This window comes from Pogoniulus pusillus, chromosome 6 (assembly GCF_015220805.1).
Source record: "Pogoniulus pusillus isolate bPogPus1 chromosome 6, bPogPus1.pri, whole genome shotgun sequence".
Taxonomy (NCBI): Eukaryota; Metazoa; Chordata; class Aves; order Piciformes; family Lybiidae; genus Pogoniulus; species Pogoniulus pusillus.
Window position 1 is genome coordinate 33015003 of NC_087269.1, and position 15707 is coordinate 33030709.

Sequence of the window (15707 nt, forward strand, 5' to 3'; positions counted from 1 at the left end):
AGGAGCAGCTGAAGCGATGTGGACATCAGCAGCTGGAGTCAGTGAATCCTCTGCAGATAGCTTTTTAGAAAGAGAAGAAGGGAGAAGAGTCAGAACGTTTTAAGTTACTGGGCTGGTACTGCTGATGTATAAGTACAAATGAAAAGAATCCTCTCCTTCTCTGGAGATACTCAAAACCCACCTGGATGCACTCCTGTGTGGTTTGCCCTAGATAGCCCTGCTTTGGCACTTGATCTCTTGTTGTGGAAAGCCAAAACAGGCCTAAACATGTCCTGGCTCTCCCAGACATGTTTTCTACTCTCTCTTCTTCTGATGGTAGAAGCAAGGGCAGGAAAGGAAAACAAAGGCCTGATGCCCTCCAGTATCTTTCTCTTCTTCCAAAAACGTAAACAGGTGCCCACACACGTTTATACACTTGCTTGTGTTTCTGCCCTAAAAGGGTAAGAGCAAGTCATGGTCTAGTTGATTGGATAGGGCTGGGTGCTAGGTTGGACTGGATGATCTTGGAGGTCTCTTCCAACCTGGTTGATTCTATGATTCTAAGTCCTGACTTTACCTAGTATGGTCAAGTTTGGCTAACTGTCATTCTGATTGGGTAAGCTCTGTGGCCAAAGAACCATTAGCCTCAGGCTGTGTGATGGTTTGGGTGTTACTCACCCCCCCACCCCAATTTGGAAATCACCCAGACTAGACTCAGCCAGCTCTGGAAATTTGAATTTAGCAAGCAGATATTTACAGTATATACAGTTACATACAGAAATATGCAAGGTAAAAGGTAATACAGAAACACAACAGCCCTCCCAGAAACCTGAGTCCCCAGGAGGGGCTCCCAACCACCCTTTCACCTTCTCACACCCCTCTCAACCTTACCCCAGACCCAAGGAAGAATAGAGGTTTGGCCAGGGGGTTCCAGTTAAAGAGAAACAGGGATCTACTGAAGAGAGTTTGATAGAGAGCTATGAGGATGATTGCAGGGCTTGAACATATTTCCTGTGAGGAAAGTTCGAGAGAACTGTGGTTCTTTGATCTTGAGAAGGCTGAGAGGTGATCCTACCTATAAATATCTGAAGGGTGGGTGTCAAGAGGAAGGTGCCAGGCTCTTTTCAGTAGTGCCTGGTGATAAGACAAGGAAGAAAGGGTACAAACTAGATCACAGGATGTTCCACCTCGACACAAGGAGACACTTCTTTATGGTGAATGTGACCGAGTACTGGAACAGGCTGCCCAGAGAGGTTGTAGAGTCTCCTTCTCTAGAGACTTTCAAAACCCACTTGAATGCATTCCTGTTTGACCTGCTCTAGGTGATCCTGCTCTGGCAGGGAGATGGACTCGATGACATTTGGAGATCTCTTCCAACTCCTAACATTCTGTGATTAATATAGTTGTTCTGCATCTGAACTTCTCTGTTTCTGCAATCTCAGGCTAGTTTGCACTATATGCTGCTGCACAGCAAAGGTGCTGATTGCACAACCAATCCCCTGGCCAAGATTTGATTTTATAAGATTTGATGTTACAGCTTTAGTAATGCAGCTTCCTTCCAGCCTGCAACAGCTACTGGCGAATCTTTTATGATGGCATAAGTCAGCACTACCTTTCTGTTCTTCATGCTTAAGTGGTATGCACCAACAATAACTCATATTATAGTATCTGTGGAACAGAGGAGAAAAAGCCATTATCACTTTGGAAGAAAAAAGAGAGAGAGAGAGAGAGAGAGAGAAATAAAGAGAGAGGAAAAAAAAAAGGCAAACTCCCTCTGGTGGATCCAGTCTGTAGAAATGAATTATATTTCAGTAATGGTGCAAAGCACTACTGCGATCTAGCAACAGAAGCCCTGGTTGCTGACTTCCATGTTGCATTTCTACAGAGCTTAGATCCAAAGTATAAAGCCCTGGCTGCTTACTATTAAAAAATCACATAAATTGTTATTTATGACTGATTTGACTGCTATCAGCCAAAATAAGAATATCAGTTTTTCAGAGAAGAGAGGCCAGTGGGGAAAAAATTCTGAATATGCACTAAATGCAAAAGTTGCATGAAAGTCTGGTAACAGCTTAACAGGAACTCAATTTACTTCAGTGTTCAAGGTGCCAGGCCCAGAAAGTGGTGGTGAATGGTGCCACATCCAGTTGGCAGCTGTCACTAGTGGTGTTCCCCAAGGATCAGTGCTGGGCCTAGTCCTGTTCAATATCTTTATTGATGACCTGGATGAGGGAATTGAGTCCAGCATCAGTAAGTTTGCAGATGACACCAAGCTAGGAGCAAGTCTCGACCTGCTGGAGGGTAGGAGAGCCCTGCAGAAGGAACTTGACAGGCTGGATGGGTGGGGAGAGGCCAATGGAACAACATTCAACAAGGCCAAGTGCAGGGTTCTGCACTTTGGCCACAACAACCCTAAGCAGCTCTACAGGCTGGGGACTGAGTGGCTGGAGAGCAGCCAGGCAGAAAGGGACCTGGAGGTGCTGGTAGATAGTAGCTGAACATGAGCCAGTAGTGTGCCCAGGTGGGCAGTAGAGCCAATGGCATCCTGGCCTGCATCAGGAACAGTGTGGCCAGTAGGACAAGGGAGGTTATTCTTCCCCTGTACTCAGCACTGGTCAGGCCACACCTTGAGTCCTGTGCCCAGTTCTGGGCTCTTCAATTCAAGAGAGATGTTGAGATACTGGAACGTGTCCAGAGAAGGGCGACAAAGCTGGTGAGGGGCCTGGAACACAAACCCTCTGAGGAGAGGCTGAGGGAGCTGGGGGTTTTTAGCCTGGAAAAGAGGACTCTAAGGGGTGACCTCATTGCTGTCTACAACTACCTGCAGGGAGACCGTAGCCAGATGGGGGTTGGTCTCTTCTGCCAGGCAACCACCAACAGAACAAGGGGACACAGTCTCAAGTTGTGCCAGGGGAGGTCTAGGCTGGATGTTAGGAGGAAGTTCTTCACAGAGAGAGTGATTTGCCATTGGAATGGGCTGCCCAGGGAGGTGGAGGAGTTGCTGTCCCTGAAGGTGTTCAAGAAAAGACTGGATGAGACTCTTAGTGCCATGGTCTAGTTGATTGGCCAGGGCTGGGTGATCGTTTGGACTGGATGATCTTGGAGGTCTCTTCCAAGCCGGTTGATTCTATGGTTTTAGGGGACATGAAGAATGTTTTTTGCTGTGTACTGGAACAGAACTGCTAGAAAACAATACGTTTGAGCCCAAGGTTACCCCGAGCTAAAAATCAAACAAGTCAGTCAAAATGTAGAGCCCCAAGTCTAAAATATCACTAGTTTAATTCACTGAAAAAATGCTTGCTGTATCTGTCCTAATTCAGGCAATTCATGAATTGTTCTAACCTTAATTCATACTCACTTGCAGAAATGCTACCTTGATATTGATATGATCACAACAGGCCTCATGTTCCATAAAAATGAAATCTAAATAATTTTGTTGTTGAGCTTGTTCCACATTAAATACTCTTAGAGTGCATTCTCAGTGGTAAGCAAATTAAACCAAGTTCTCAAACATGTCCATATGTAAAAACCTCCTGCCCTGCAGTATAGAAGTCTTTTCTGCAGCAGGGCTGCTCACTGCTACAGCCTCTGCATATCAAAGTGCAATTCCTAACAAATCAACAGACAATCCAGACTGCTGGGAAGTGAAATATAAGCAGGCAACACTGCTAAGGGTCTGAGGGAGAAGTGTTACCTACTGGATACTAAATTCAAGGAATCTTAGGAGAGAGAGGGCTTTTTTAATGTATTTTTTTAAAGACTTAATAGAAGCATGCTCAAGAAATCAGGCTCGTCTGAAATGAAAACTGAAGAGCCAACATTGACAGTAATTTCTGATTATTTCATCTATGATACATGAAGTTTGTGTGCAATTATGAAAGAAAAGACTCATATCTTCTCCTTCAGTAATGTTCCAAACATGATGACCAGCACAGCAAATTGTTGCAGCATAGGGTCAACACCACCTCCTCTTCCCAGGCAGGAAGGAATTTTTCTCTGCAGGTAGGCTTCACAGAATCACAAAATCACAGGACATTAGGGGTTGCAAAGGACCTCCAGAGATCAAGACCAAAAAGCAGTTTAAGATTTCTACAAGGGCTTGGAGTTGCAAACACATTTGTGCATTTAGTCTTTATCTCACACATCCCTCGTGGATTTCTGACCTGAGCAGTCAGTGAGCTGAATGATAAATACAACAGGCTGAAATAAGATAAGCCTGTCACAGAGACCAAGCAGGGGAAAGAACAACATTATTCCTGTTCGGGTTATACAGATACTTCAGCTAAGGTTATCAATATCTGTTTTACTTCCTCCATGTCCAAGCAGCTGATTGCATCTTACTGAGCAATGCTGCTCCTGCTCACTGAAAATAATAAATCAGTATTGCTTAGCGTGGGGCTGGCCCAAGAAGGCAAACAGCAGAGGGCGAGGAGACGAATGGTCTGTTCCGCTCATCTAAAAGGCACAGCCCCACCCACGCCTTGGGAGGCGTTGTGACACGCACGGAGCGACACTGCTCCCACGCTGCAGAGGATCGGCTGCTTGCATTGTACTGCCCTCTGCTGCTCACAGGAGCAAAGGGCCGGCCGGCCAAACACGGCGGCAGAACGGCAAGGACAGACGCTATCACTGTCGAAACAGATATAAACAGGAGATGTTTTACCTGAAGAGGCAAAGGAAGTAGATCGAAGTCTTTTTCCCATGGGCTTTTTTTCCAGAGAAAGCAAGTTATCGTGCTTGCTCTCATCACAGAATCGCAAATATATCTCGGTGGAAGAGACCTCCAAGATCATCCAGTCCAACCTTCAACCCAGCACTGAAGAGTCAACACTAAACCATGTCCCTAAGCACCAGGTCTACACAGCACTTGAACACCCAAAGGGATGGCAGCTCCACTACTGCCCTGTGCAGACCGTTCCAGTATTTGATAACCCTTCCAGTGAAATATTTCCTAATATCCAGTTAAACCTCCTCTGGCACAGCTTGTAACTATTTCCTTTAGTCCTGTTGCCTGACATCAAAGAGAAGAAGCTGGTCCTCACTCCAATCTCCCTTCAGGTAGTTGTAGCATTTATAACTAAAATTGCACTTAATTCTTGTAGTTTCCTGTCAGTAGAGCTCCAAGCGCTTTACCAAAACCACACATGCTATTAGAGTTCAAAATTTACCCTGGCCACTCATAATTTACTAGCCACTGACTAGTACACTTTTGCTAAGCACTGTGCAGATGGTACCCAGCATATTACTATGAAACAGGTTGCCCAGGGAGGTAGCTGAGGCCTTATCCCTGGAGACATCCAAGGTCAGGCTCAGCAAGGCTCTAAGCAACCTGATCTAGCGGAGGATTGCCCCTGCTCACTGCAAGGGGGCTGGACTAGATGACCTTTGGAGGTCCCTTCCAACCCAAGCCACTCTATGATTCTATCTTGTGGAGACCAATGCTCTTGCAGAAACAGCTGAGAAGCCCTTCTGTAACATTTCTCCTGTGACCATTTGCATATTTCTAACACCCCTCCTGAAATGTCTTACTTTTGCTTTGTACCTAGTCACATTCCAAGACAAAACTCTAACAGCCTTAAAAAACACAGGTGATGTGCAGTATTCTGTGGCAGCAGTGCAAGAGATGCAGCAATGCAGTGTGAAAATAACCTCCACAGCCCTTTTTCTCCTCTAAGAGAAATACATTTTTCTGAAACCTGACAATATTACTTAACAGAATAACAACTGTCAAAGATAATCCTTTGAAGAAAATTAGCACCCTCAAAGCAGCTCTAAAATAATTCATTCTAAGCATATTTTGATGGAAATACATCTTTTGGGTGTATAAATACAAAGTATACAGTGGTTGGTTTTTTCTGTACCCTGAAAGTCCCAGAAATGCCACATGAAGAGCTCTCAACAGCCATTAATGTAAGCCATGCACAAGCATAGACCCTAACTAACTCTCTTGAACAAAAGTAAGGAATTGGATGCCAGGACAAAAGGCACAGGAGCATTATTAGCTGAGAGCTTGTGTATCATTAAGATTCCCTGCATGGTAATGCTAAATCTGCAACAGCTCATAAACATATGGCTTGAACATCATAGACTTTCTGAAAAACATAAGTTCAGATTCTGGCACGATCAGCTCAGTTTGACAGCCTTCTGTTGTGTATCTTGCAGCAATAACTGCTTTGATACTACTGTTTGGTAAAACATCTCACATAAAATGGCTCTCACCTGTGATCCAGGGTGTCAGGGTTGCTACTGTGATACAACAGAGCAACAACCCACAGAAATTACAAAGCAGAACTTGAGGAGGGCTTATAAACCAGGACTGAATTCCCAGAGTTGCCTGTAATGATTGGAATATCATGGAAGTTTGTTTCTTACTTTACCAAAACTGAGAAGAACTGAAAGCATCCCTCAAGCTCATAATTCTTTGTATGAGCTTAATGCACACCTCTGGAATCCTCCAAAAAGACAGAAGCACAGGTTCCGACTGCTCCACAGTATTGTCAGTGTGCTTTTGGATATATATTCCTAGAAGAATTAATTACAAGGCTACAGAGAACTTGTCCACTGTGTTCCACATAACTCACAAAGCAGAAGTCTCTCATTTAACACTTAATGCATTCCTGCAAATAACTGCTGTGGAACCCTAAGAAGGAAATTTGCTGGATCTGGTAGTAATAGTTCCAATAAAGTCAACAATTCATGTCTTGAAAGTAATTGCTTTAAGTATTGGGTTTTATTTTGTTTGTTTTAAACTGAGCCTTTTATATTGCTCAGGCTTTGAAGATTCCAAAGCAGGGAAATGCAGGGAGATTAATAGTCATGAAAATAAGGGAGGATTTGGTTCCTCAGGGAGTTTTTATCATGCTGTCAGCACAGAATCTTGCAAGTCTTGACTCTGCTGACACCGGTATTATTCTCTAATATACGAGGAAACTAAGGCACAGAGATTAAAGGTAGCATGGGATAATTAGTACAGTTTGTCAAACCAAGCAGCAATTAAAATAGAGAATTGTAGAAGTTGCTGGATTTTTATGTTACTAATCATTGAAATCTATCAGACTAAGTGACCTAAGTCCTTAAAGGCTCATGCTTTTTTCTATGCATATAGATTCATAGAATGGTTTGGGTTGGAAGGCACCTCCAAAGGTCATCTAGTCCAGCCTCCTTGCTGTGAGCAGGGACAATCCTCCACTACATCACATTGATTAGAGCCTGACTTTGAACACCTCCAGGGATGGGGCCCTCCCTGGGCAACCTGTTCCAGTGTTCCACCAACCCCATGGTAAAGGACTTGTTCCTCACATTCAATCTAAATCTACTCTGCTCTTATTTCAAATCACTGTCCCTCACCCTCCAGGCCTTTGCAAACAGTCCCTTTTTGTAGGCCCTATTAGGCCCTATTAGGTCTCCCTGGAGCCTTCTTACCCCTAGCCTTAATGGCCCCAGCTCAGACCTCATAGAAGTGGTGCCCTAGCTCCCTGATCACCTTTGTGGCCCTCTTCTAGACCCTCTCCATCAGGTCCACGTCCTTCCTTTGTTGAAGGCTCCAGAACTGGAGACAGTACTCCAGGTGAGGTCTTACCAGAGCAGGGGGGAAGAATCACATCTCTTAACCTGCTGGCCATGCTTCTTTGAATGGTGCCCAGGATGCCATTGGTGTTATGGGCTGCAAGTGCACATCATTGGTTCGTGTCCAGCTTCTCTTCCATCAGGACCTCGAAGTCCTTTTCTGCAGATCTGCTCTCAATTCCATCATCCCTGAGCCTGGATTGATATCTAGGTTTGCCCTGACCTAAATGCAGGACATTGCACTTTGCCTTATTGAACCTCATGAAACTCTCCTCAACCTGCCCAGGTCCCTCTGGCTGGTGTCCCATCCTTCAATCTTATCAACCACAACACTCAGCTTGGTATCATCTGGAAAATTTGCTGAGGGTACCATCCCTAGACTCAGCACCATGTGTGCACAAAAGCTATTCCATACTGGTGATCATAGGAAAATTAGGGAGATGTGCACAGGCTGATTCTGAAGAGTGCCTCTCCTCCTAATTTCAGTAACCAAGATAACGATGGATCAGATCTCTTCAGAATAAAATCTAAACAATTGTTTTGATTGGAGAGGTATCAAGAGAATTACATTTTATCAGAGTGTGGAGCTTCACCGAAATCTCAGTGTCTCTCCAAAACTGTTGCATTTCTGCAGAATTTTCTGGGAAGAAAGAGAAAATCAAGGCAGGCAACTGGTGAAGTGTCCCATCTTTACAACTGTTTTTAAATGCTGGTTGGGCTACTTCAAGGGGCTTGCGTTGTAATAGGATTTTAAAAGTCTATCTCTGTAATGAAATGCTTTCAACACCTGACTTTCAGAGGCTGTGGTGCAAGAAAGCATTTTAAAGAGCTTGGAAATGTTCAGATTTTTGTTCTGCTTTAGATAACCAAATTCAGAATCACTCTTAAAACAGAAATTCTGGTCTGACCTGTAAGGCAAACACGTTAGTTTTATACTTAGAATTCCTACTGCAATTATACAGTCACGAGTTTGAGCAACCAGGCAGAACTGCCACAGGTACTGCACTAGACCAGAGGACCCTTGCTGCCTGTGGTTTTGCAGAGAACTGAGCTCCCAGCAAAAAAACCCTCTTATCTTTCAGGATTGACTAAGTCAAAGTGCTTGAGTAACTAATTTTTAGAGCTGTAGCATTTATGTTGTGTCTTCTGCTCTCATTTGTAATAGCAGCTAATAATATTCCTAACCTAGAGAAAGCAGCAACATACATCTAACTGATGCTTCAATATTAACTAGTCCTGGAGTTCAGATGCATTCAAGCATGCTCATAAACCATTTGTGTGTGTGCTGATTTGGGCTTGCAGAAGAGAAATGTCAGGACCTTTTCCTCATCTAACATTTTATCCTCTCGTTTAATATTCTGCCCAACGACGACAAAGGAGATACACTCCACTGTCAGGAGACCATTGCTCTCAGGCCAACCAACAGAACCTTGCTCACTGATGCCACAAGGCCTCTGCCTCTGGGTAGGAGAGGTCAGAGAAGACAGGGAAGCTGTGACTTACAGCTCTGTAACAATTTACAGACTCAGTGCATCAGCTGTTTAGCATCTCTTGATCGCACTGATGGAATTAGACATCACTGTAAAATGGTCTTGTCCACCAAGCAGCAAAGAGTACACTTACCCAGCAGAACTACAAGGGAGGAGAATACAAACTTCTCAGGCCTCAGTTGAGGGAGATACCAGAAATGTGATGGAAAGCCTACACAGGACTTCCCTCGGACCCAAAACCTATGCAAGCCTTCAATGATATCTTGCAATTCTTACGTTAAGAATTACAAGCATCTGCAGCACTTTTTAGAACTTCCAACATCAAACTACAGGATTGCCCCTTAAATTTTGACTGAAATTTTCATCTTGAACTGAAACAGGTCTGGTGAAACCATGGGCAAAAATACTAAATGCTGACATGTATGCTGTAACTGTATGTATTTATGTAAGTGTATGTACTTAAGTAAGTGTACGCATACAATGTATAAATTCAGACTCCTGTGCGAAATAAAGGTCTCAAAGTGATCTCTGAGAAGAACTCTGACTAGTTAATCACATCAGAAAACTCTTACAGACTTTCCTCAGTGCAAAACATACCCTTAAAAAATTAGTTACATCATACATACCCTTAAAAATTAGTTACATCAGTCGCTGTTCTTCAGGGAAGCAGTAGAGTGAACTTAACTTGTCAATCATATATCTCTTTTTTTTTTCTTTAATAAATAGTCTCATATTTAAATCTTGTAAATCTATTGGAGAAAGAAAATTCCATGAGAAAACACTGTAATCATCAGGTCACCCTGCCCCAAATTTCCCATGGTCCCATAATTCTGCACAATGACTTAAAAAAAAAAATCATACAAGTGATCAGTCAGGAGAAATATGTACTTAGTAGAATTATGACTTTTATTTGTATTCACTAGAGCAACATTGAGAAAAGAATTTTTTACATACAGTTGGTTATTGATTTATTTTTTTGTCTCCAACTTTACAAGCAAATTCCAATATACAATATTTACTCTGGCCTGGGTTAAAAAAAAACAACCAACAACAAACAAAAACCCAAGAAAAACCAAAGCCCAAAACAACAAAGCAGATAGTAAGGGTACCTCTTGTTTCAGCTAGTATTGAATTAAGATTTCACTGACACTGGAATTATATTGTTTTTATTGTGGTGCTTTTACAATTAAGTAGGCAGTGAGCAGCTTTACCCACAACAGTTAACTGAATGTCTTTGACAGCATAGTTGTAAAATGACTATACCGAGATCTACCATCAGGATCATCTATGAAATCCACTCTGCTCAGGAAAAGCTACTATAAGGAGATAAGGAGTAGCTGCAGAAGCCCAATTCAAGATGAGACTCCCATTTGTATGGCAAGGATTATGTGCTGTTCAAAACCAGAAATACTTCCCGCCGCGACATGCAACCAACTAGAGTATGACACTTTAGAATGAGCATATGGTTGTGACGTGCAAACAAAGTAAATGGTATTCAGTTTTCTAGCATCCTTACAACAAGTCAGTGTCTAAGTCAAGGATTACATGTATTTTCCTAACTATGATGCAATCTAGTCACTATATTTAGTCTCACTTCTATGAGGAACCCACTTCTTTTTGGAGCTATATGAATAAAATCAGTGCTGTTTGGATTTTTCAAGACCTTTGTGATTATTTCGAGACAGTCTAGGAAACAATATTGCACTTTTTTTTAAACCCACTCAAACAAAAAAACATATGCTGGATACAGCATTCTTCAAAGGTTATGCCAGTCTTAGGGAAGTTTTGCCAGTGGCCTTGATTGGCAGTAGGAAGTGCTAGCTTCAGAGAAGGTGAAGATAATAATCTGGCTGTGTCACCAGTGTTAAAATTCCACAGTTAAATTAAAATCATTGCACAACAAAAACTCAGTACACGATGAATATTTTTAAACATGCTAGAATGTATATCAATTCTGTGAAAGGGATGTTAAGCTGCCTTGGAAACAGCAACACTAGCAGGGAAATTAGTTTCAAACAAAAGCCACACACAGCAGGAGGCATCTAGATTATTTTAGGCACAATTCCAAGCAATAAAGCTCATTTAAAGTGCAATTCTGTTTCTTTCTTTTGTGTTTATTCACTTGTTAAAATGCTTAATTGACTCTGTACACACACACTGAACAGTAGTTTAATACTTTCTGTGAATATTGCACAAAAGAATGAGAAATCAAAACAACCAAAAAAAAAAAATGGCAATAAATGAGTCTTAGAAACCTAAAAAAGCCTGAAGATATCAAATCCTTTAATATATGCATTTAGGATTATCTGCACCAATACTGATGATAAACCTGCACCTCCCACAAGGTAGATATATTACCTGAAAACACTTCCTTAATTTCACTTGACAAACTCTACAAAGCACTCTCTTACCTGTCTCCCCCCAAGCCTCATCCTTCAGTGAAGTGAAGCTTCAAACTTCACTTTACTACTTCCAGTAGCCCATCTACTGACAGGCTTTGCTCATACTCTGGACTTACTATACATGCAACAGAGCCTTCCCTGGTAAAGTCTGAAGAGCCAGAACATGTAGTTGTCTTTAGAGGGATGTGAGGTTAGCAGCTGAATACAAATACAGCTCAGGCTAGCATCTGTCTTGTCCATCATCAAATCCTGCTGTCTCCAGCTCACTGTCTCACTAATCTGTCAGAACAAAATAGGGAAATGCTGTAACAAAGAATATAATCTACTTATGCTCTTACAGCACAGAAAAAATTCCCAGAGAATAAATCTCTTTTTGTTCTGGAAACAAAAAAAAATTAATTAAGAACGACCTTCTTTATGAAAACCCTGATCATCTCTTAGCTTTGTGCCTTGATTTTCAGTAAAGGTGCAGATAGACAGATACCTTTTCAAATGTAAACATACAGAATTTAATATCACTCAGTCAGTCTGGTGATACCGCCAGAATAAGCAAAAGAACTGATGGTGAAATACCTGTCAATAGTATGAGGTGAAAAATCATCTTTTAACAAAAAATCATAGACAACAAAACAACTAAAAATCAGTTTCTCTGCAAGGAAAGTAAACTTTAAAACAAAAAAACAACCAAACAAAAAAACCCCACAAACACCTTCCACAGAAATCTATATGGACCAGAAAACAAATCGGGAATATGATCATTCTTCCTCAGCAGTCTGAACACTCCTGAGAAAGTTAGCTGCCAGGAGCTAGTTTTGGGGATCATAAAAAGTCAGTTTCGTCATCTCATTGAAATGCTTATGCTAAAGCCCATTTAATTTGATGCCCTTCAAGGAAAGAGGGTACCTTCCAGCAACCCTGAACTGTAGTTACATTGATCCTATATAAACTGTAACAATTACTGTTACCTTTATTACCTTTCGCTGACATTGTCTTTCCTTGAACTCACAAGAAGTCCTGCCGGTCCGGATTAATGCAAACAGTTCTGTATCAGAAACTTCTTCCTACCCATTTGCCCCTCAAGCTTTTACATTTTTCACTGCATTGTCAGTTAAAAGAATTTTAACAATGATTTTTTTGTGTGACAAATCCAAAACCTTTCTTGGGTATCAATTATGTAGTGAGAAATTCAGGTGAGATGGTTCATTTTTTTTTATTCTCTCAGCCCACTCAGCTACCCATCAAGATACCTCTAGTTAAAGGGCTTATATTACACAATTTGGTTATTGAACTTATTTGTGAAATGTCTATACCTATTCCCTTGAAATCCCTCCAAGAAAAAAAGCCCCAAACATTAATACATCAGTGTCCTATAACCAAAATCCACAGCAAACCATTACCCTGTTTCATTTTTCTGACTTTATATGCTGCTCAGGAACATTTTTTGAGCAAAGTCACTGTAACAGCCTTCTGCTGCTGGCTCTAAAAAAAACTATTCAAAAAAAGGAGGAAAAAAAACAACCCACAAACTCAAATTAGCAACACTCACAAGACAGCGATGGCAAAATAGGGAAGAACTGGAAATATGACACAACATTGAGTTTCTGGAAAGCTTCACTGGATATGCATGTATTTAACTCACAGCACCTGTCCTGGTCCCACAGATGCACCATGCTGGGCATGTATTTCCAGACCACTTGCAGAAAACAAAAATACTTCTCCTAGAGAGCAACTTTATTTCCCCCAAAAGCTCCTTCTCATTTTTCAGGCATTTCTTGAGAAGTTATGAAAAAAAAAAAACAACACCACAAAACAAAACAAAAAACCCCAAATCCATAATAGACATCTCTGAAAAACTCTCAAGAGTACCAGCTCTGGATTAGGACACCACAGGATTGCTCAAAGCAGAAGATGTGAGGTTAACTCCTCATTATTAATTTTTTAAAAATAGATGTTGTTTGTTTTTCCTTTTTTCTTTTTTAATATAAGTTTTATTCTGTAAAATAGTTTCAAATCCTTATACATATGGCAAAGTTTGTGCAAAATTCAAGTCAGGTACTTCAGAGTCTTTCAATATTAAACAGAAATCAATAAATACATGTAAGTACAATAAAAGTTTTAAAATATTCATTTAAAATGCATGTTGTGCAACCTCAACATAGGTGCCATGGACCCCATATTCCCAGACGCTCTCCACTAACCAATTCATAAGAGCCTCTATTGGAAGGTTTTGCACAAGTATCCTTAGCACTGCTTTTTAAGAACCTACCCAGTAAGGTGTCTATTCAACACAATAAAACATATCACTAGATTTAAACAAATGATGATGTTTAAGAGAGAAGATCTGCTTCACCCTGTGAAATCTCCTTAATGTCTGTGAACAGTGAAAATGAGATAAAGAACAGAGCAACTTCAGACTACAGCAAAACAAAACAACACAACCCACCCAATCCATCAGATTAAATAACATTAAATATGTCAGTCTTGAGATAATGATAAATACAAGGATTTTTGCATAGGCCTCTGGAATACAGAGTCAGAATTATGGCCAATAAAATATCTGCTAGCAAGTCTAATTTTCCATCACTCTAACCTAACAAGTACTCAGAACCAAGTTAAACTGAATAGTAATTTCATTGTCTGACAACTCAAACAGAGGTAAAACAAACTGATTTCTTCTATCCTGAAATACATTGTGCAGCATTCTGGTGTTTGTGATCACCAAAGACTTCAATATTTGCTTAATCAGTAAGATCACTGGGCAAAACAATCTTTAATACAACAGGAGCTGCACAACTGACAACATGAGCCTCAAAATGGAACGGGCTAGAGTATGTAAACACTAAAGAAAACTGCCATTTTTACTATTCCCTCAGGATTTGCAGGCTGTAGATAAAGCAGCCTCAAAGGCAATCAAGACAGAGTAGCTTCGTGTATGGCATTGTTTGTGGGTACATTTTCAATGTGTCTTTGGTTTAGGGAGGCGCGATTGCCGGTTAGAGGGCAAACTCTCCCCAGAATGCAAGCTGCTATTCTGTGTTAGGACATTTTCTTTCCTCTGTACCGGTGGCTTTGGGATGTTAGTCTTTGAATAGGTGTTTTGAGGCTCTGGAGGAGGTACCAGTGTGGATTTCTGACTGCTCGTTTGTTTAGATTTAACAAAGGACATAGTTGGTGGGCGAAGTTTAGACACTTTCTGACTCTGTTTACCCTTTAGGTTATCCTGACCAGATGTTGTCTGCAGCCGACTTGAGCTACTTAAGGGTAGAAGCTCACATTCCTTAGAAGCGGCAGAATGATTGGCAGATCGTGGGAGAACGGCCATCGTAGGAGGCACTAAAGCATCTGGGGGCTTTGCAATTCTTGAAGTCTTTGGCCGAGAAGCCTTGTTTGTGAAGGAGGGTTGACCTTTCACAGCTAATTCAGTCTGCATCTCTCTAGCATCAGCTAGTGCAGAGGTCTGAAAAGAGGAACTGGATGGCAATGTACCTTCTTTATTACTCGCCACATCTCCAGTGTCTTTAGTGTTTTTATTTCTCATATTTTCCAAATATGATCCATTCTCCTCTTTTGTATTTGATTGTATGCTCTTTACAGAGTTTACATCATTCAGGTTATTTGGAAGAGAACCATTTGCAGCATTTTGATTCTGATGATTGCTATACTCATGTGGACCACGTTTAGGATATTCACTGTGGGCCTCGATACGTGGCATTTTTATTAGTTTTCCCTGGGCGAGGTCTGTGGAACTGGGAAGGCTGCTGGAAGGCTGTAGTACTTGAGGCTGTTAAAGAGAAAAGAATACAAACACGTATTAGGCAAAGAAAACACGGATAACATTCTGAATCCAGCATGTGCTGACTGGATGCTTGAAAAAGACTGCTTATCTGTTTGGTTTTTAAATCAAAACTTCGACTTCGGCAAAACATGATGGTTCATGGAGCATCTACAAATGCAACTGAAGTGGAAGAAATTAAACCAGCACTGAAATACACAACAACATAAGGACACACAACAACACCCCAAACCCACACACACACACAAGAAAAAACCCAAACCAAAAAACCAGCTAGCTTTACAAAAAGAAACATGAGAAGGCAAAAAGAAACATGAGAAAGGCATGGTTGATGGTTCCACCATCTGCAGGACAGCATAAGAATGGCACATGAGTATTGACCAATTCTGATTGAAATGCTCAATACCCAAATTCAATGGCTATCACTCTATCCATCTTTTAATTTCTATTCACTGCATACTCAGGTTCACTATCCTA

At 41.3% G+C, this 15707-nt stretch overlaps 1 protein-coding gene across 7 annotated transcripts in view; it reads right to left on the reverse strand.

The window, feature by feature from the left end:
* Window positions 1-9920: 9920 nt before the first annotated feature.
* The window catches only part of CCSER2 (coiled-coil serine rich protein 2), an 80145-nt gene continuing 74358 nt past the window's right edge, over window positions 9921-15707 (reverse strand). For 3 of the 7 annotated variants that reach the window (XM_064145132.1, XM_064145133.1, XM_064145131.1), the window contains one exon: window positions 9921-15218. In XM_064145132.1, the coding sequence (XP_064001202.1) occupies window positions 14394-15218 (825 nt within the window). In that variant the 3' untranslated portion in view covers window positions 9921-14393. The remainder of the gene's footprint in view (window positions 15219-15707) is intronic. The other 4 variants (XM_064145138.1, XM_064145136.1, XM_064145137.1 and 1 more) reach the window with 2 other exon arrangements.